Source organism: Syngnathus typhle, linkage group LG3 (genome assembly GCF_033458585.1).
Source record: "Syngnathus typhle isolate RoL2023-S1 ecotype Sweden linkage group LG3, RoL_Styp_1.0, whole genome shotgun sequence".
NCBI lineage: Eukaryota > Metazoa > Chordata > Actinopteri > Syngnathiformes > Syngnathidae > Syngnathus > Syngnathus typhle.
In genome coordinates this window covers 8481826-8503339 of record NC_083740.1, presented here as the reverse complement: position 1 = coordinate 8503339, position 21514 = coordinate 8481826, and the positions used below count along the sequence as shown (strand labels likewise).

Sequence of the window (21514 nt, the reverse complement as noted above, 5' to 3'; positions counted from 1 at the left end):
GCTCCGTTTTGATTGCTGCTGTCAAAGGGGTCTTCATTTATTTCATGTTTGATATTGTTCCGAGAGTTATTCGTGATATTTTGTGACCCTTGTGTAGCACAGTAGTAAGTCCAAATATTGCACAGGGTTCTCAGTATGATGCAATGCAATTCCACACCACTACAAATCACAACACGTTATGACATATTAAAGTGCCTCAATGATTTTGTACAAGCGTACATATGATAGGCAGCTTTTTTTCTTAACCAAGTGATAACATTAACACAAATGTTTTTTTTTAATTCTGGGTGGATGATGTAGGACGAGCAACCTCCACAGAGAAAAATCCGTGGTGTGCCTTTATACGTCCAACTATTTTCACAGAATTTCAAATTCAACAAAATGATATCAAAATTGGTACCTCAAAGACTTTATGCGTTTGACGTAAGTTCACTTGCATCACTTTTAAGATTCCATTTGACAGCAGTTAAAATCTAGAAATATGAACACAAAATGAGTGTTAGCACATCGCTATGGGTCAACTACGGGAAAGGTGAAATAAAAATCCATCGAGTGAAGAATCTTTAAATAAAAACTCAATGAAGATTTGGAACCTTACTTTGATGCGCTGAGCCAACTGAAACTAAAATATCACCAATATCACTATAGAAAAAAAAAAAAGAACCCGAATAGACTATGTTTAAAAGTTTACAACGACCGCACACACTCAAAACCCCGAATGACCGATTCCGTGCACTCACAAATGTTGACTCATCTCAGAAGACCTCAGATAGCTTCATGAATGACCAAAATCTACATTTTTATTTCATGTCCATGCACAAGATCCGGGCAGATGGATTGTGATGTAAGGACAAGCTGTACTGTGATCTTACACTCCTACACACGCAAACACATTTTTGCAAAAAACATAACCAGTGAATCACCATTTGAGAAAAAAAAAAAAAAAAAAGAAAAAGCTGGGAAGAGTGACAGTAATGACACCAAAATTATATGAAGCTGACATCAACCCTCGTATAAAAATATGTATAAATGTCAATGTGTCCTCATCCTTGGAAATGAATGTCCAATTAGTTGTAAAGTAACGGAAGATGTAAATGTTTGAATAAAAAACATGTTGCACGCTTGAATAAAATGAATGACTAAAAATGTAGACTAAAGCAACTACTCCAGATACATTCATACATTTAAAAATCACAACAAGACATTCTTTATGTCGTTTACTTGCATACTTGTAATCAAATGACAATTATTCTTGCATGGGCCATAACAGTGAGGTCTGACACTCACACATTTCTCATTTCACATCAGTTTTATAATGACAGAACTTTTTTTTTTTTAAAATGTCACACAACAGCAAATTGAGACGTGTCATTAAAATGTGTCACTTTCAACATCCCACCGTGACAACATACACCAAAAATATGGATACATCGTGAATTCATGTGGTGCGCACCGAGTTAAGTCAGTGAAACCGCAAGTGACGGATTCCAACATTTTAATAACATTCTTGCCTCTGACCACAAACTTTAAGACGTGCATTCCCACGCACATGCACACACACGATTTCATTATGCCACGCTTTATAGCATCACTGACTGCCCGGTGAGAGAGGAAAAAAAAAAAAAAAAGCACACCAATAATCACTCGTCTCTCTCCAGTTCACCTTTGACTGGCTGGCTGTCATGTTTGATGGGGTCGGGCTCCTTCAGAGCTCTGATGACCGGCAACCACGGCGATGGCATCTCAGGGCCTGTCCTCTTGACCTGGTTGAGGCGGCTGAGGGCGGCATACAGCCCAGAGTTGGTGCTGACTTGGATGTCTTCCGGATTCTGCTGCTCGCTGGAGAATATCTCCAGAGCGGCCGGAGTGCAGTGCCTCTGCTGTTCCCACAGAAACAACAGTGTGACTGACGCACAAACGCACATTGAGGGCCTTGACATGCTGGAAACTTAAATTTGATGTGTTTTCCTTCATGAAATTATTTTTTGAAGCCGAACATGCAAAGAAAATGATGGCTGGTGATTTTGGACCAATGTTAAATACATATTATGTATTTCTACAAATACAGGTGGGAATTCACACCAGTTCATCAGTACCTTCTCGCGTTTTCGGGTCAAGAAGGAAGCCTAAACATCGACTGTAGTCACCTTTGGTGGCTTTGTGGTGAGATTCCCAAACGACTTCAAATTTTTCCCGTGCCAGTACAGTATTACCAAAATAAAACCATTTGAAATCAACCTCAAAAGCACATCTATGAAAGTAAGTCACAAAGATGAAGGATATTTCCGCTATAATTACAGTTCGTTTTGTAAACGTAAAATGTAGTTTCAGTTGGTTATCTCATTTATATTTATTTCCTATTAAAGATTTTTTCAATTGTTTTCATTATTTGGTTCGTTAACTATAATAACCTTGCTCGCCATTCACAGCAAAGAAGTAGCCAAATATTTCTTTTTCCCTGAAACATATGCATCTTTTAGTTTCATTTGTTATTAGTTACATTAGTTTCAGTTAGTTATCTCGTTTATATTTATTTCCTATTAAAGATTTTTTAATTAATTTGAGTTTTAATTATTTGGTTCATTTTCATCAATTATAATAACATTGCTTGCCATTCACAGCAAAGATGTAGCCACATATTTTTCTTCTTGAACCCCTCCAACAATTTGTCCTGAAACATGTACGTATCATCAATCCTCACTTGACGCCAGGGATGCATTAGTTGGAAAAAAAATTCAAAAAGCAACTGTACCTGACAAAAAACTTCAAAGGTTCCCCCATTCCTCATTTCCTGCTGTCCCCTCATAGCTAAGCCTTTAATCACCATTTAGTCACGCTCAGCCCTAATTAAAGAGCCCACCGATTCACAGGCGGGTATCCCGACCAGAAACCAAGCGCTGTCCCTCCCTCCGAGGTTCTAACTAACACGCGTTACGCCGCTGCCTTGGTACACGATGCCCCGGAGGTGTCATTAGGAGATAATGACTTTCCTGCTCCAGAGTGGAGAAAATTCTCACGGATGTGAGGGTGTGCCGGGAAACAAAGTGCCAGAGGAGCCACATTCTGTGATACTGCTATAAAGTCTACGTACTTTGGACAGGACCAGTTCATAAGCTACTCCCGTGTGTGTGTGTGTGTGTGTTCTGTACCTGAAGGATGAAGCCCTGTGGGCAGGTCAGACGGTCGTACCACATGGCTTTGTACATGAGCAGGAGGAGGAGGCTGGTTAGAAAGGCCAACATGATGAGGATCAGACCTGTGATCTGAAGAACATACACACACACATGCATTCATAGTTGAAAATTTCCATAATATTCATTCTCTGTTCAAAGTTGAGTGAGTTTTATAACAATCTTTTTTATAAAAATTTTAGAATGTTACAAGAATAGCAATCTTTAAATGTAATATTACTAACAAGAACATAAAATATTTTATTTATTTTTTCCGTCGTTTTTGTGTACTGTACATTTCCCAACTACCTTGGCTCTGTCAGAGACATTTTTATAGAAGTTGATGTTTAGCCTCTCAGTGCTGGGCATGAACAACTTGTTCTTTTTCTTTTGTTGCAGTTGATAATGAGTCGTCGTCTTCACAGTAACCTGAGGAGGAGGGGGGGAAAAGAAGGTAATAAGAAGGTAAAATTGGAGTTATCTCCAATTTGCCTACAGACTAGTTGGAATTGAAGAGTAAGTGTGATGCAACAGAATTGAGGGAAGGTTGCAGCAAGATGAAATCAGCTTACTTCATCTGCAATGGACAGCATGTTGTGGTCATTGTGCAACGTTATCAGCAGAGAAACGCAAGGACGGACTTACCTTGTCCGCAAAAGACTGCTGGAGCTTGCTGACCTCCAGGGGTGTGATGAGGGGGATGTTATCAAAGCCTTCATCTGCAGACGGCTGCTTCTCCATCTTATCAGACAAATTAGTACCCAGCTTCACCATGACTGCACTGTTGCGGGCGGGCCAGGCAACTCAGACTTAGGTTAGAGGTCCTTGATGAGAACGAGAAAACACCATACAGATATTATAGGATAGGCATAATAAATCCTTTAATCGGCTTTATCATAAAGTAAACAAGATGAGAGCAGAATTTGATGAAATTTTAGCTGTGATTTTCATCTGTTGATTTGTAGACCCATTTTAGGTGGATAGTGGACAGCTTGCAAAAAGTTACATCTATTTCTATTTATTCCGATTGTTAGCCAGAATGGTTCTGAGTTGTAACGACTTCCCACATATAATGCATATAAAAATTTGGCTAAACATCAGGAAATGTTACGGACCAGTTTAGAGAATTTTTTTTTATAAATTAGTGCATCCACAGGACTCTTGATCATGTGAATGAAACAATCCATGGACCAAAATATGCATTTTGATGGGTGATTTGATTTTGCATTTATTCTGTCAGTGAGGTCATCATTCAGAAATTTAAAAAATGCTATGATTCATCTACCGGTTTCATTCAAAGCTCTGTCTTCGCTGTTTAATATGGTTCTCATTATTTTTTTCACATTTAAACAAGTGATCATCTAAATGTGGCAGGAAGAGGTAAATGAGTCATTCCTAGGTCATTCGCACGGTGTAATGATCTCGGGCCCACCGCTCCGCTGACTCACTAATGACACGTCACACAACTGATGCACGTAATCCAAGCCGTAATGGCGGTGTGAATGTGCACTTTGGACACGTCAATGTACGACTTTGGTGAGTTCCGTTTGAAAGGGGCTAGGGAATAAATCTGTAGTCTGTGCCTCAATACGTTTGTCATAAAAATCCATCTTTGGGCACAGAATCAAATCACAAGCAGTATGCAGCGGCTCTCTGAGGGACACCATTACTCAAGTACATCCAATGTTCTCAGTGTGTGGGTGGTGGAGGAAAGTGTGAGCGCGATGAATCATCCTGATTAGCATTTGTGATTACCAAATAAACTGAGAGTGTCTAACAAACAATCTGATGGGGCTGAAAATAATATCCATTTCTATTTTAACATAATGCTCATTGCTACAATTAATTGATACGACACTAAAATTTGTGAATGTACATTAACAATACAGTATCGATTCATCAAGTAATTTAGCATTTCATTGAAAGTGTTGAATTGATCTGTGATTAATTCTGTTTTAGAGCAATTGAGGAAAAATGTAGTGCACTGCCAGGTTGCAACCAGCAGAGGCAGCACTGATTTAATTTGTTGTCTAACAAAATGTGAAGATGAAACAAAGTAAACCCCTTTTTTTTGGTGGGAGATATATTTCAGTATTATTCACTATAGGTGAAATTTCGCAATAGAACGACAATAAAAAAGTTACACTTCTCACACACTTTGAACACGTAAGGAATATTAAGAAAGACTTTTAAGACTCATTGAGAAAGGGCGGAAAGATGCATTGGCCGATGTGACCCTCCTTTCCCGCATGTGAGGGCATTCCAATATGTATAGTGTAAACCCCCCCCCAAAACATCACTTTCAGATTTCTGTAACAGACAATTGCCTTTCACGCCAAAAAAATCTGCTTTACGGCAGCGGCACCCACAGTGGACCGAGATACAGCAGTGGCACACTGTACATCCATTTTATGGATATTCCATCGGACATCGTTAATGACCTCAATACATCACTGGCAAAGAAACAGGAGTCAAAAACACAATTAGCCAATTAATTGATCGACAGTTTTCCTCTCACATTGGTTAAAGCAAATGGTGTCAAAAGCACATGCTTAGTGTGACTGCCTTTGCAAATGCAAACTTGCTGCATTGAAGCTACATTATCCAACAAAGGTGGTGCAGTCAGACAAAAGAGCATCTATACAACAGCAAATCCACTTGACATGTAGACCTGACAAAAAAAACATCCATCAGTAAATGTGCTTGCGGGTTTTCTTTTCCTTCTCTATGATCTAACGATGGAGCTCCTGTTACAGATATGGTGAGCTCACTATCTATCGCATCCAAAATAAATTAAAAAAACGTGTACCAATACAGGTCCAGTGTGTCACCGACAAGGTAAATGATGATGTCTGGCCTGCACTAATCAATAAGGAACAAATGAAATCATATTTCTTTACAATGACATTGTAACAATAAAGCTGTAATATTCTAGCATCAAACTGAAACACAGAGAAGAGAGAATTAACTTACTGCGAATGTCTGTATGGCCAAGCGGAGGTGATCGCACGCCACTGATGCTGCCGGGGACTTGGCTGTGAAAGATGGTTGCCGTGGTGATGTGTACCGCACTGCGCATGTCACCCAGCTTGCGGCAGCTTCCGGAAGGTTAAGATGAACTCAGCCTTGAGACTCATCTAAAGGGAGAGATGGAATGACAGAACAGTGTTTGTTTTAAATACTAGAAGCATTCACACATTTGATTTGAAAAGCCCTCAGATTTGATGACAATGGCAAAGTACACATATGTCCATGTTTGGAAGTCAATTACAATTGACAAGAGCTGTAATTTAATTAATTTAGGTCTTTTAGCCCATATAACATACCATATACCACATACCAACCACTCAAACACCGGGAAAACTATTTAGGATCATCTATTTTCTGATCATTCTAACCAAATAAGGGACACAGGGAGCTCAACTGATTATTCTTGATTACATGAAATTCCATTTTAGTTCCCTTCTAAAAAATATTTTTCTTTTCCGATCCGAAATGATTTCATTGGGAAAACTGCTGAAAATGTGTATTTCTTGTTAACTACACGGGTGAGACAAAGTGCGCCAGGTAGCCGCTGCCAGCCTGACCCCAGAGTGCAAACCCTCACAGAAAACAGAAATTGCATGGTGCAGCACCACCTACCGGTATAATGCCAGAACTACAACCAGGCCATAAATAGTATTGAACAATGAAATAGAACTTGGTAAGTACCGCAGAAACGGGATGTTCCTATTGTTGCAATCGCCTCAATTTTTGCATCATTATTTACTTTTTTTTCTGGGGAACCTACAGTATAAAATACTTTTGACTATTTTCCTTTTTTCTTAATTGTGACTGCAGATTATTTTCTGCTGAGGTTCTGGGAATCATGTGGCATGTTAAGTAGGTGGTGGTAATTTAAAAGAAGACGCCTTTTAAGTTGGACAGAGGGTCAAAGGCCAGCAATTCGGTAGCACCGGTCGTACTTGCCTCTGACCTACGGAAAGATATCATGTGACCTCAGTGACCTGCAGAACCTTCAAACATTTGTATATCAGTACTATACAACCAGAGACAGCACACTGAAAGTTTTTTCTTTTGATGCACGATTATCTGGATCAGCATATTGGAAGACTTTAAGGGGGAGCTGAAGCATATGAAGATGTATGAAGTACGTGTGATGGAAGTTTGTTCAAGAGCTCTTTGAGAAGTGGATGGAGAGAACGGGCTCATCTTAGGCTTGATTTAGCTCAACATTTCATGGGGACAAAGGGCCATCTTCAGCCATGCTTGGCTGTAGGAAATAGGAAAATACTCATCTATAAATTTCAAGGCCCCCTGCATGCCACCTTCCCCTCTCCCAAACCATCAACGGAGGCAGTATTTTTTTTTTTTTTACCTTTTCTTGACATCATTATGAGTCATCAAAAAGGATTGTCGATCTGATGTCCTATACAGAGACAAGTGGTGTCTACAATGTGAGAAACTGACAGACAGTACTGGGGGGCACTGGAGTGACACTCCGTTAGCCAGCAGAATTTTTAATTTTCAAGAATTATTCGCAGTCACAGCTACAAAGGTCAGCAGCATAATTTTGATTACTGATTACCCTGTACCATTTATATACTTGAGTGTTTTGTTTGTCTGTGGACCAATTGGGTGTAATATGTCTTGTCTCCACTGTGGGATAGTAGGAAACGCAATTTCGATCTCTTTGTATGTCTTGACATGTGAAGAAATTGACAATAAAGCAGACTTTGACTTTGATTTTCAACATTATGAAAATACACGTACAGTGATCTTGGAAATTCCATGAAATACTTTTCATGTAAAATCAAATACTTTTTCAAGTTAAACAGATATTAACACCAAATCTGAATTTTCTGGTTATTATGTATTTAGATTATACTTTGAAATGTTTTAGTTACACTGAGAACATTCCTAAGCTTATGCAATTGTTGTTTTGACCATTAAAAGTCAGAGGCAAGCAAGTTATTTGTTTTGAAAAACTTTATTTGCCTTCCAAGCAATCTTAAACCAAAATGGAAACAGGATATTTATTTACATGAACTTTTGAAGATGCTATTAAAATCAGATGGACTATATTTGTTATAATGTAGATATCTAACAAATATTATATTTACAAATATACAGCTTGTTTTAATATACAAAGATGATACAAAGGTCTTCATTTGCTGGACTGAGACCGACGTGCCTCAAAATCTGGAATTGACAGAACAATGTGATTTAAAAATAACAGAATATAGCGGCTCATCAACTTATGACTAGACTGTTTTGTCTTGAGCTGCAAGTAAATACTAGACGTTATTTTTTTGTCTTGTGCTCTGAGTAAATATTTGTATTACGCGAGTGCTAAATGGTGGTAGAAATTTCACAACAAGCAGTAGAAAAATAGAAGCTGTAAATAATTTTCTAAAAAAGACGAGAACACATTTTTGCATTATGTGAGTGCTAAATGGTGGTAGACATTTCACAACAAGCAGTAGAATGTAGCGCCCAGCTTTCAGTTTGACTTGCATGATGCTTGTTGGAGAAATGGAACACAATTTCTGGTAGTTGTTTTTGTAGGGCTAAAAGAGATCAATGGAATTTCAACTCCTATATAAATAGGGATTTGCTTTGAGTTTCGAGCGTGGTCACGGAACAAATTTTAGTCAAGGCTACAATGACCACGGGACTATCATGCATTTTGTGTACTGCATAGTCTGTGTGCAAAAAATGGACACATACCAGGGATCCTGTGAGGCCAAACATCATTACAGGCGGGGCACCGAGGCTCTGTCGCCCCTCTGAAGAATCTTGCCACACATGGGTTGTGTATATTTATGCCACATGTTGGATTCTCACAGATTTGACTCTGAAATTTTAAAAGAAAGAATTTGTCTACTTTGTTTGACACAACACCATCAAGATCAGCTTTAAAGACTTTAGTAAGGTGATGTTTTTTGGAGTGGACCTGGAAGGCAATGTTGCGACAGATGCGGCACACTTTGACCTGGTCCTGATACATAGTGCGGATGTATTGCTCCATCTCAATGATACATCTGGTAGATAAGCAGTATTCACCATTTTTCTGCACAGAATGAAGAATTACAAAATGTGCATTTCTATCATTTGACATGCTTTGCAAGTTTAACACAAATGTATATACAAAGGTGAATCAAAAAGCTCTTTGCTCGTTAATTGATCAATATAATAGCCTACAGCTCTTTATTCTGGCAATCTGCGAATGCAAAAACTTTGTTGAATTATTTCTGTGATGATGTAGTGAAGTAGATAGCAGCACTGTGCATAAGCGGTTAGCACGTCTGCCTCATAGACAAAACATTTACAATACCAACGCTGTTTAAAAAAATAAAAATAAATAAATACCCAGCAAAAAGCAATATCTCAGGTTCCGATTGGTTTCCTACCTCAATGAGCCAATTGTCTTGCACAAGTCGATTGAGCAGCTCTTCTGTGTCTCTCTTCTTTGTTTTTTTGGTCAAGGATTTGGCACAATTGAGAATCTCCGTGGAGTAGACCCTGCCAGTTTCTGAGTCCACGATCAGGTCCATCTTAACATGAATAGTGCACGGTTATCAAGAAAAACACACAGTACGTTAATGCACATTCATTTGGGTCCAAAGATGTGAGAGTACATGACTAAACGTACTACTTTCCGGAAAATCTCCAGTTCATGAACGGCGTAGTCGGTTGTCATTGTGGTGGCGTCCGTTTCAATCATGTTAACCTGGACAGCAGTCACATCAAAGTGATTAATAACAATTCTGCAAGACTACATTATTTATTGCAGTATTTTTACTTAAAACATACATGGATTAAAGCTGACTTGCAAAATGTTTACTTCATGACGCTGCGATGAACATCACTTACTAAAGCATAGTGCTGCACACCGCTTTCTTCACACATTCCTTTTCTAATCTGCATGAACATGGGCTCCAAAGTAGTGTTGATGGTATCAATAAAGTCATCGAGCTGGTCTGGAGCGTATGAGGTTGGAAACAACACACAAAAAGAAATCCACATGTAAAAGTAACGTATGGAAAGGCCAGCAGTGCCACATATGTAAGCAATGTTCATTTGTGCAGTGACTCACTGTTCTGCGTACTACAACAATGATGGAGGAGTTGCTTTGCATTTGCTTCATCAACAATGCCAATACGCATCAGCGTCTGCAAGAATCTTCTGTGTCTGTCGTCCATCTGGTGGCGCGGCTCTTGAAGTTCTAAAGAAAACACTGTACTGTTATGTTCATGTCTTTAACAATTACGTGTCAATGGTGTAGCATGCTAACAAATAAGGAAATTGGTCGTTTCTTTAGGGTGCTAACACCAGCCACAATGTAGTGTGGCTATTTATTCGAGGTGCTACTGACTTGACATTAATATTTCACGGTGTTGCTATAAGGGTCGCTTAAAGATATCCCGTCACCATTTTTGAATAGAAATACATTACCAGCGCTAAAATCAACTCAACTTCGGCGCTCTATCGCCTTCGTCTTCCACGGCGCCATGGATGCTTTAGCTTGCGATGATGGCGCCACCTGCTGCTCCGGAGTAGGATCGTGAAAAATGATGTATTGAAACTGTTCTACACTCAAATTAGAACATTTTCTTCCACTTTCCTCTTTTTTCTCATTTCAGTTTTAAATGTGCACTACTGTGATTTTGAATATATTTTAGAATATCAAACAAATGCTAGAGGTGCTTGGGCTTCACAGCGTAGCGCCATCCTTGGATCAATGTTGTATATATTATAATTCCTCAACTTCATTACAATCAGGGTTTATATGCTATATTTGATCTGTTACAGGTCAATGTCAAATGTACTGCCTCTTTGGATTCGGGGGTTTAAATGCTGTTTGATCTGCAATGTCCCTGCTGTTTGATCAATCAATAGTCTTCAATGATATTGACACTTTTAGCGTCTAAGATGGCGGCGCGTGCACACGCAGCGGCCTCTCTCTGTCCCGAACGGTGTTTTGTTTTGTCGTTTAATGTGGTTTTGTCCGACACTTTTGTGTGTTCGTCTCGTCGCACCGGGTTGTGCTACAAGTACAGCGGGCTGGTTCAGCTCGACATCGGCGGAAGCGAGTTTTGTGGCGATCTGGACTTTGAAGCAGGGACATTAAAGGCGCTCGGTCTGCTCCGTCCTGAAGCGAGAGCGGGGGCGTCCGGGCCAGGCTGGCGGCCAACCCAGCTCGACCGGCCGTGCCTTCCTTTCTTCGGGCGAACGTTCGATCGCTGGACATCAACATGCCTGCTGAGATCTGTGAAACGGACAGTGCGTAACTGCTGTGCATCTGGAGCGGCTAGTGTGCTATCGGGAGGACCGGGCCATTGTACGAGGGGAAAATCGCGAGGAGGTGGAATGCGTGTCTACATCCGTGACGAATGGTGCCGGGACTCTGTGGTGGGATGCAAGCACTGCTCGCCTCTGGCGAAGTTTGTGATCTTCAGGCTTTTGGCGTCCTGAACTCTCTCCCCCGTTGTTTACTTGTATGTTACTCGTGTACTGTGTCTCGTCACCGTGGGATGGAGGAAACGTAATTTCGATTTCTTTGTGTGTCTTGGCATGAAGGAATTGACAATAAAGCTGACTCTGACTCTGACTCTGAGTCATCTCCACCCAAGGAATAAATTGCATTGCTGTAATGAATTACATAAAAACAATGGTAATTGTAAATGCTTTAATAGCCTAACAAATTAAATAAGAACGTATAATACAAGGTGTCCAAGTCTTTGATTGCAATAAAGTCTATTATAAACATTATTTAAATACAGTTATGTCATTGAATTTTACGGCAGCATTTAAACAAATCATCCTGAACATTATTCCACATATGCTCAGCTCAGTTTCATCCATCTGTCCAGGGGTGAATTCTGATCAACACTGAGTAGTGAAAGTTAGTGATGTCCGCTCACAAAGTGTAAAAACTCAAAGGAAAATTATGTTTACGCTGCTAAAATGGTTTACAGTACTCGGTCACAAAAATCAGAGTAACCAAAATATCTAAATGGCTGAATAATGTTCACAACTAGCAGTGAAACAACATGAGGAAGAAATAGATGATTGATATGACTCTCGCACTGACACCTGTGAATCACACTTAAACATGACACACACAGAACTTAGGGGCACTTTAAAGTTACCAATCAATCTGATATGCATTTGGGTTGGAACACGCAACTTCTGAATCAAATAACACAGCCCTTAAGTTAGCATTTACCACAGTAACACCTGCTCAAAAGATGCTTGTATTCGCAAAAAATAAATTAGCCACATACAGTAAATAATTGTTAGTGTCAACGAAGCATTGCATTAGTGTTTTAACGCATTATTCTTGTTGAGCCTTATTACTTATTTGGTTTGCTTTTCCATCCATCTATTTGCAATAATTGTTATCTTTAGAGGTAAGATGGGCTTTCACTTTGATAGGGCTTTTTTGCCGAGAAAGGTACTCAAAGCGCTCTGACTCTTGGTTCACCTGACTGAGTGAGAGGCATGGTACAACAAAGATGGGTTGCCAGCCAATCGTAGGGCATGTAATGTTTTTCTGCATTTATTATTTTAATTCTTAAAATCTTAACCAGTGGCTGTCTGTCTGCGTTAAACTCATAATTTAAACAATTAAATCAAACGGGGGGGGGGGGGGGGTCAGGCATCACAGTTCAGAGGGTGCAGGTTCGATTCCACCTCCGGCCCTCCCTGTGTGGAGTTTCATGTTCTACTCATGCCTGCGTGGGTGTTTCCTTAGGCACTCTGGTTTCCTCCCACTTTCCAAAAACATGCATGGTAGGCTTATTGCGCACTTTAAATTGCCCATAGGTGTGAGTGCGAGTGCAAATGGTTGTTTGTCTCTGTGTGCCCTGCGATTGGCTGGCAAGCGGTTCAGGGTGTCCCCCCGCCTACAGCTGGGCTCTAACACCCCCGCAATCCCCGTAAACAGAATACTAAATGTGATTTTATTTTATTGTCGGAAAAGTGTTCATTATCCACTGTATTTTCAACTATGATCGTGGCATTCTTGCTTAATTTAAAACAAGTAAAAGGGAACATAATACTGTCAAATGCTATTTGCGTTTCCTTCCAAAAGTGTTCACCCACTCACCACCGTGATAATATTCATGATTTGGAAAAAGATTATAAAAGAAAAAAAATGGTACAGCATGTGCAACTATTAGAACTCAAAACACAAACTTCTGAAATTGATCAGAGACCTCAATGCATGTACCACTTCTGCACTTCTGTGGTGACACTTAAGTCTAAGTCCTTCTTTCACGTTACTAGGCTTGAATTTTAGAGCTTGGATGTCAGAAAAAGAAAGGGCTTCTGGGCTAGCTGGATTTGTTCTCCAAGGTGCCCAACGCGTGCGTGTGCATCTAATGTCTTCATTGTTTTGGTTGGCAGCAGTTGACTGAAAGGACACCAAACCTGAGAAGAAATCGCTGAGTGAGAAGAAATATCAGTTGTCACTGTTATGTCAAGAAAGCTGCATGGATTCTTAAGAAACACGTGGCTGTGGAATGGATGGCTACCATGTTTCCTAGCAGACTTCCTACAATTAGTACACACGTTGGATGAAATTACGATGAACTCCTCTTTGCATACTTTACTACGAGTTTCTGAAAGGGCTGTTTTTAACCAGGCTGTTAATATCCAATCTAAAAATGTACATTTGTGACCCTTGAGTTACCCTTCCTTGAATTATAATGAAATGGCATACCTTGTGTTCTAGTGGGTGGGAGGAAACTGTTCATGTGTTTGGAAGGACTGTTGCAACTTCTCCTCTTTGGCCCTTCTGCTGTGGCAAAGCTGTTCAGGAACATCAAGGCAATCAACATACTTCTTCTTACTGGGCTATATTCCCCTGTTCCTTTTTGTTGGGCTTGCACATTTTGTATCTGCACAAATTCTCCTACCTAGACATCTAACACGCTCACCATTTTAGTCTGTAGAAAATAAATCAAGCTGAATCAAACTAATGTGCTTACGACTAAATTCAAATGGGGTATGCGTGCTATTGCTGTAGATCAGTGGGGGACCAGGCGAGTCACATTATTATATATACCAATTTTGATGACCGTCAGAAAAGGATGCTGTATTTAGTGGATGCACTGTGTGGGTCTCATCTAAAAAATAAATACAAATAAATAAATGCTGGCCAGGAACACGTTGGAAGCAAAGATTGTGTTCAGTCATTATGTGCAGCCATGCACAGTGGTTAGCAACCCCTGCTGAAGTTTATTGAGCAGAACCTGGCATAATGCAGAGGGGACTGAGCTGGGACTGTGGGCAAAGACCTGATTTGAAAGTGAACGGCCACTCAGAGCGCATATCTGACATGAACGTCTGCAAATGACAAATTTGACAATGGGCGAATCGGTGCAGCCACAAAACTGTGCAGCTTTGCCCTCCTACGCACAGGGGACAATATGGCCCTGTGAATTGTATTACGAGCTCACCGTTCTCTCTTCCATGAAGCTGGTTAGAAATTCATCGATGTCGGTGCGTCCCTCTAAAAAATTTTCAGCCGTGGTTTCAGAGTCATCCTCGGCTTGATGTGCTGCGACCTTTAATCGAGCCTGAAGAGTACTCAGGCTACAGCTCTATAGTGCAGAAGAGAAATGAAATTAGTGGAATTAATGAAAACAAATCCTGGTGCGGATTAAACAAACACTTTTTCAATAGTCTCTATCATTTTAAAATATCCACAATGAACTTGTATATTGTATTTTTGTGTGTTGAAAATAGTATACATGAATGTACACTAAAGGTCTTGCTAGGGTTCACGTTTAATTTCTTTTGCATCAGACTGGAGATGTGCCTAATTCAAAGAAAACCCTCTGTAGAATTCTGAAACAGAGAAATCCATTATGCTATGCTACAATGAGATTTACCTCACTGAGATCGTGTTGTCGCTGCATCTTTGTCTCAAAGGCAAACTTCCGTTGTGTCAACTGTTCAAACTAAACACAGAAGAAATGTGAGCTGACAGAAAAATGCGCAATAGGAGGATTTTGATTTACTACATTTGGAATAATATCAAACCTTGTCGATAATTTCTTGTCTTTTTCCTTCAAGTTGTGGCTCCATTTGAAGGTTTCTCTCTGAAAAAGAGATACACAAGTTCCCCCCGCCCAACTCAATACAGCTTTTCCTTCCAGGCTGGCTGAACATTTAATGTATTGCCATGTTTGGGAGAGGAACGTACTTGCCATATCCACAATGTTGATGACCAGCTCTTCTTTGTCACTCATGACTTGTCTGAGCTGAGGCAGTGTCATGAAGAATCTCAGTAATACATCCTCATTTTCTGACATGTCGGACAGTTGAGTTAGACTGGCGAAAGACGAAACAAAGTGTGGGTACACAAGTGTCTATGTACCACAGGACGGACAGATGGATGAAAAACAAACACTATTTTCTTTAATTATGCTCAAACAGTATGCTTGAATAAACTCTTAACACTTAAATTACTTCAAGTCACAGAGTTCAGGAAAAGACTCTGGAATCTCAGGCATCTTGTACATATGTCCATTTAGGCCAACCTGAAAAGACAAAGGTAATGAGAAAGCAAATAATTTAAAGGAAGCCTTTACAAAGAAAGGGCCATTAGAAAACTAAAGTTTTGTCAATAAACCATGTCTACTGCTAGATTGTATTGTATACTGTAATTTCCAGACAATAAGCAGTATATTTTTCTCACACGCTCCAAACCCTGCAACTTAAGCAATGATGACTGATACAATGTGCATAGCCAACTAATAGTTGAACATTATCTGGGCTAATTACAATTGATGACCTAAGAATACATTGAGCTTGTTTATTTTGTTGCATAAAAAAAAATGTCAGTCTTCTATTAGATAAAACTGTAATTTTTTTAGCTACATGTAAAATACCACAATAATATCATTATCATGATACAGTATTCAGCAACCATATCGCTATGTTTTTCAGATATTGTGCAGCCCTAAACTAAACTGCTAAACGAAGTCTTTGAAACCCTAGATCTAAGTGCTACATCATAAGATGTTTTTTCATCAGTGTACCTGCAAGTCTCCAATGGGGACAGGCATTGGCAGGTCAGTAATGAGGCCATAAGGGGTCGGACCTCGGGGGGACCCATGGACTCCATCAACTGCAGGATGAAGCACTGGTCCTACTCCAGATTGAGCTGGTGCGAGAGGTGGCGTCTGACTTTGCCCAACATGTCGAGGACCGTAGTGGTAGCCCGGAGTCGGATAAGGAGGGATGCTCGATGCCTTGAACATATTACTGTTGGTTTAGGGCAAATAGCATTGTGTTACTAAGATTACATTTATCTCAAGAAAATTGAATTGCAGTATTTGTTGATAAAAACTATTATCTTAATCGAAATAAGCCTTCACTTGTACATATGCTTTATATATACAGTATATTTACAAGGCTGACCTGTAACAATGTAAGTGACAATCACAAAGTATTTTTAAGGCTCATGTTGGCTAACCAGTAATTGAAGGCATACTTCCTTTTAGGTTAATAGGCTCTTGAAATTAGTAGGTAATGTGTGTTTCGGAAAAATACTAGGTTACTAGACATATCATAATGAAACCAATTACCTGACCATTTGAAATTTATGTAAGGGGATATGCTTAGTCAGTTATCATCCTAGTTAGAGTAAAGAAAATGCTTGAGCAGAGTTTCATGAGAATTTGGGACTGAGGGTGGACAACAAAACAAACTGTCATCAAACTCAGTCGCTGAGTCAAAAGTGCAGGACAATGACTACAATACATGAGGGATTACATTAGGTCATGTGTTTTGTGTGCTGAGCATTTGTTTAGGGTTCAGTATGAAAGCTGCGATGGCTCTTTTCATAAGTACTGCATAGAAATAGAACATACTCACTATGGAAAGCCAGACGCACCAGTAGACATCAAGGCAGGAGGACTCTTCCAGAACTCATCCAGCAGACTTTGAATGACCTTACCAAGGTCTGAATGCATTCCAAACTACAAAAAAAGGAATATTGAGGTGAAGGAAAAATTTATTAATCTCTGTCTTGAGAGTTCAGCTTCATGTTTATGCTATCCTGTGACACCACACCAATGAAGTAGTCACCAACTCCACAATCATGCTTTGTGATCTTTAATATGAAAACAAACAGTATTTTGTACCCAATAGTAATCATTTGAAAATTATGTGATCGTCACCATGCACATGAGAACACTTCTACAGATAATACTAAAGTTTGGGGATCAAAATCAAAGCTAGATCCTTTAACAATAGGTTAACATTTCCCAAACGTCACAGCCATACTTACATTACTGATGAGAGGGCTCGTGATCATAGTGCCATTATTGCTGTCAATGAGGTGGTGACCAACAGGAGGGTAGATGCTAACCACTGGCTTCTCCTGAGGGAACTGAGGAGGCAGAAGACTGGGGGCGAAGAAGTTTGCAACCTTAGCTTGAGTATTGATTAAACTATACAGATTTTTTCTCTAGAGAAGACATGAACACTGTGCTGAGGAAGTGTAAAGTTTACATCTAACAGTGTTTGATGTAACACCTCTACTAAGCATTCTAGCGCGACTGCATTGGTGACAGACACTAATAATGAGAGCTAACCAAACACTGTGAAACAAGACTCATCTCTAAAGTTGTTCCATTTTTTCACCGTCAATTCTTTTTTTAGATGTACTAAAATGCAAAGCAAGTGGTTCTGTAATGAGTAGGAAAACTACAAACTGAAGGGTTGAATATGATCAGCACCCCTCTCGCATTCAGTATGGCCCAGTATTAGAAAAGTATCAACTCTGACTAAGGGTAGTTCAGTTTACCTGACTCTGAAACCATGGTTAAGTCTGAGTGTGATACCCAAAAACTGCTAACGGTGTCTGCAAATATGAACTCACATGTTAACAGTGACAGTGGAGTTGTTGACTGTAAATGGGATTCTGTATTCCACATCTTTCTGGATTTCTGCAATGCTGAAGAAAAAAATCCAGTTAAATCATGAGCTTTCAATGTTTATTTGCAGCAGCAAAGTTGACAAGATTTCCCCCAAAATGACAGTCTGTCAACAGTCTGAGTCTGGTTGGAATGGCCACTTTGACTAAAGTAACACGCACCAAGAATTCTGAAAATTAGATGATGGGTTTCAAAGACCTTTATTGTTTTTGTCGTTGGGGGGGGGGGGGGGGGGTAGGGGGTGCGTGCCTTTTTGGGGAACGTTTTTGTGTGATTTTGCCTATAGCATCTGGTTCAGAAAATGCCTCCAAATAAGAGTAAGGCAGTAGAACAGTGTAATCATAATCTAGTGTGAACTATTTCCCAGAAATGACAATCAAATTGCATACCTAATCGCTGAAATCACGCTGCTAGGTGCGCACAGGCTGATCAGAAAACAATGTAGATCACATGTACTCGGAAAAAAAACACCGGGCAATTATGGTGACTAGAAAAAGAAAAAAACTTAAAAAATGACCCCTTAAAAAAATGGATCTATAAGACACGCGTGATGTGTAGTGATAAGCCAACGCCAACTCTAAAGATAGCCATGGTCATTGTGACTGTCACCGTCACCAACTGGATTAGCAAACACGCTGAGATACCAGGAAGTATTAGCAGCATGGCACCCCGTCAAATGCCCACGTAACAACAGACGATTTGCACCTGTCCTAAAACCCACTTCGACCAAATCTTTATTCAGAGAAAATATTGTTTGTTTCTCTCCTGTAAAAAAAATCCAAAAACTGACTGGATGACTAGCGCCGTTAAATCACATGCATTCTGAGAAGCTACAAAGTTAGCATATCATTGCGATTAAGATGACTCATGACATACACCCTTGGTGTAATGAAACGACGAGAACTTCCAGCAACCTACATGACCGCATTCCGGTTGTCGTTACCTGGGATGAGCAGCTTTCAGAGACTCAATCTGTCGCTGTCGTTGCTGCTGTAGGCTGTTGAGTGGAGTGTGAGGTCCAGAACCCTTAGAGATGGGGAAAAGCCAGTTCATTCTCTGAACCTAATAAGACCTCACTTGGAAATAGATTACAAACGTCTGGTGTAAACTCAAGCGAAACTGCGGAATTGAAAGAGCTAATTGGAGCTTTGTGTGGCTAACCACATTAGCTAGTAAATAACAATGCCAACTCGTTTTTGTCCGCACGCGCGTTTATAGCTACGTTTCGGAATCAGACAGCACACAGTGTTGTGCCAGATTAAATGTGCGCGCTCCTGTTTTATCTTGTAACCGGTTTGTCCCCTGTTAGGAGTTAAATTTATCACCGGTAAGTGAGCACATTCGAGCTAAAGGAAAACAACATTGAGGCTCAAGCAACTTTACGTAGTTTGTTACAACAGCGTGGGCAGGGTTGGTCATCCTGTCGGACATTTCAAAATAAAACCATGATGCCGTTTCCTGTTGGTTGTTTCAAAGTAAGATTGATACATCAAGTCATTGGTTCATGATTTTTTGTTTATCTGACGTGTATTGGTTCAATCTGACATAAACGTACATAGTGGCGCTTGATGGATACATTTATTTGAGAAATGCAATTGATATATTGTGTGATGTGAACAACATATTAGACTGTATCTTGATACTAGAGATACTTTTATATCCCGACAATGATATAGCTCCAACATTTCTTTCATGCAGCAAGTTCTTTGTGTGTGCGTGACATCACGAAATTCCTCATACATTCCGTAATGATCGTTAACTTGCTTGGCTGCAATAAAGTCTTTGAAGACACACTTGTATATATAGTGACTGAACACCTACGACAAACAATATCAACAACTCCACATACTTTTCTTTTGACAATACCTAACAATAACTTGGGACATATTCTGTCCATCAGAGTCTCATGAAGAAATATCAAACGTTCGTCAATGGCTACAAATGTATGATTAAATCAAAATTTGTAGCCAGATTCACACTCAGGAAGGAATGTCACCTCTCCTTATGGTGGTTGGTAAAACCATACATTTTAGAAACGCATTTGTTCAGTTAAGGACTACAGAAATGATCTCTTAAGTATGGCCTTGACAAATAAATATGCGGCGACCGGAAGTTATACGTGATTGAAATTTTTCACCACAAAGAGCGTTTATATACTGATGTTATTTTTGTCCAAACCTCACCACGTGACGTCTAGTAAAGAAACAAGAGTAAAGGTCAATTCAAATCTATTTGGACGCCTTATAAGAAAATTAAATGTTATAATCAAAGAACATAACACCAGAGTATTTGGATGCCTTAAAGCCTAATTAAATGTTATGTCAAAGAACACCATGCTTTGCGCCGGTTGTTTTGATAGCATTTGTCTTTTATCATCTAAATCGCGCATTTGTAAAGCTTACAGCCAAAGTCCCCGCAGACGTCGTTACATAAAATATTAAATGGGTTTTGGGGTTGCCCGTGATTTAATTTGGCGTTTATGATGGTTAAGGCAATGCACTGTGCGCTGTTTAATGCGGTTCGACCAAGAACGGGTACAGTAGAAATGTTCCGCAACCAGTACTTAGAAATCTGGATTAGATTAAAACGTTTACCACACAAATTATGGAAATTGATTAATAAAACTATGTAACACACAAGCGAGGCACAATATATGTCTTCATATGTCTAATGTTGAACCTTTATCCACGTCAGGTCGGCCTTTGGTTTTAGCTTGCAGTTAGCTTCTATGACACTTGGGGGCAGCATTTTGGCAATAAACTTAGAGTTTAGTGAGCATTTACCATCAATTAGTTGCCTAACTTTAATATGTACCCCCTTTTATATAGCAAATAAGCTAAAATAATGCAACAATGTTTTCGTAGGTCGTATTGTAGCAGACATACAGTAACAACTGACGTCAAATGAACAGGAAGAAAGCATAATATAAACATAAAACGTTTGATTCGCTTTTTTAATTCTTTTTTGTTATGTTGATAGTTACATCAGTTAAATGTTAACTTACCAGTATATTGTACATGGAGGAATGGAACATTTTGATTCCTCATGGATGCAAATTAAAAAATGAGTATGCTTAATAAATCTTCGTAAGGGCCATCGTCCTCGAGTTAAAAGCGGTGACGTGCAATGTCTAGTGCGCATGCGCATAACTAACAGCGGTCATTCCATTTTCACCATAAGCTTCACTAAAAATAATTCACAATTGATTCATTCGCTTGAGATATATATATTTAAAACTTGAAATAAGTAGTTACACCAATGTGACAATTTTTAACAATTGATATTTGATTACATTACTAAACATAGAGTGAGCATATTACTCTTGCATATTCAGTACCTGAAAAGCCTCAAAGGAAACATCAACAATTAATAAAATGAATAGGAAGG

General features: G+C 39.5%; 3 protein-coding genes and 1 non-coding gene across 7 annotated transcripts; all 4 read right to left on the bottom strand.

Annotated features, from left to right (window-relative positions):
- Positions 1-697: 697 nt before the first annotated feature.
- Positions 698-6303, bottom strand: caly (calcyon neuron-specific vesicular protein). Of its 2 annotated transcripts, XM_061274775.1 has the most exons (5): positions 6144-6303; positions 3816-3994; positions 3480-3599; positions 3150-3263; positions 699-1880 (listed from the first exon to the last, which is right to left on the bottom strand). In XM_061274775.1, the coding sequence occupies exons 2-5, from the start codon at positions 3942-3944 to the stop codon at positions 1641-1643; spliced, it is 603 nt and encodes a 200-aa protein (XP_061130759.1). In that variant the 5' UTR covers positions 3945-3994; positions 6144-6303; the 3' UTR covers positions 699-1640. The 2 variants fall into 2 exon arrangements, with proteins under 2 accessions (XP_061130760.1, XP_061130759.1); XM_061274776.1 differs by lacking the exon at positions 6144-6303 and having other exon boundaries at positions 698-1880; positions 3816-3951.
- Positions 6304-8141: 1838 nt separating this feature from the next.
- nsmce1 (NSE1 homolog, SMC5-SMC6 complex component) lies at positions 8142-10768 on the bottom strand. Of its 2 annotated transcripts, XM_061274355.1 has the most exons (8): positions 10629-10768; positions 10270-10398; positions 10047-10153; positions 9826-9903; positions 9584-9727; positions 9127-9243; positions 8901-9027; positions 8142-8372 (listed from the first exon to the last, which is right to left on the bottom strand). In XM_061274355.1, the coding sequence occupies exons 2-8, from the start codon at positions 10373-10375 to the stop codon at positions 8338-8340; spliced, it is 714 nt and encodes a 237-aa protein (XP_061130339.1). In that variant the 5' UTR covers positions 10376-10398; positions 10629-10768; the 3' UTR covers positions 8142-8337. The 2 variants fall into 2 exon arrangements, with proteins under 2 accessions (XP_061130339.1, XP_061130338.1); XM_061274354.1 differs by having other exon boundaries at positions 8901-9243.
- Positions 10769-11848: 1080 nt separating this feature from the next.
- On the bottom strand, positions 11849-21272 carry vps37a (VPS37A subunit of ESCRT-I). Of its 2 annotated transcripts, none has more exons than XM_061274352.1 (13): positions 21132-21272; positions 19071-19153; positions 18073-18147; positions 17479-17596; positions 17064-17167; positions 16226-16451; positions 15654-15724; positions 15388-15515; positions 15225-15283; positions 15074-15142; positions 14639-14782; positions 13900-13988; positions 11849-13607 (listed from the first exon to the last, which is right to left on the bottom strand). In XM_061274352.1, exons 1-12 carry the CDS (start codon positions 21159-21161, stop codon positions 13908-13910), a joined length of 1188 nt encoding a protein of 395 aa, XP_061130336.1. In that variant the 5' UTR covers positions 21162-21272; the 3' UTR covers positions 11849-13607; positions 13900-13907. The 2 variants fall into 2 exon arrangements, with proteins under 2 accessions (XP_061130336.1, XP_061130335.1); XM_061274351.1 differs by lacking the exon at positions 21132-21272 and adding an exon at positions 19511-19561.
- On the bottom strand, positions 20003-20213 carry LOC133152110 (small nucleolar RNA U3). Its single transcript, XR_009714075.1, has one exon. It is a non-coding gene; the product is annotated as a small nucleolar RNA U3 (small nucleolar RNA).
- Positions 21273-21514: the final 242 nt, after the last annotated feature.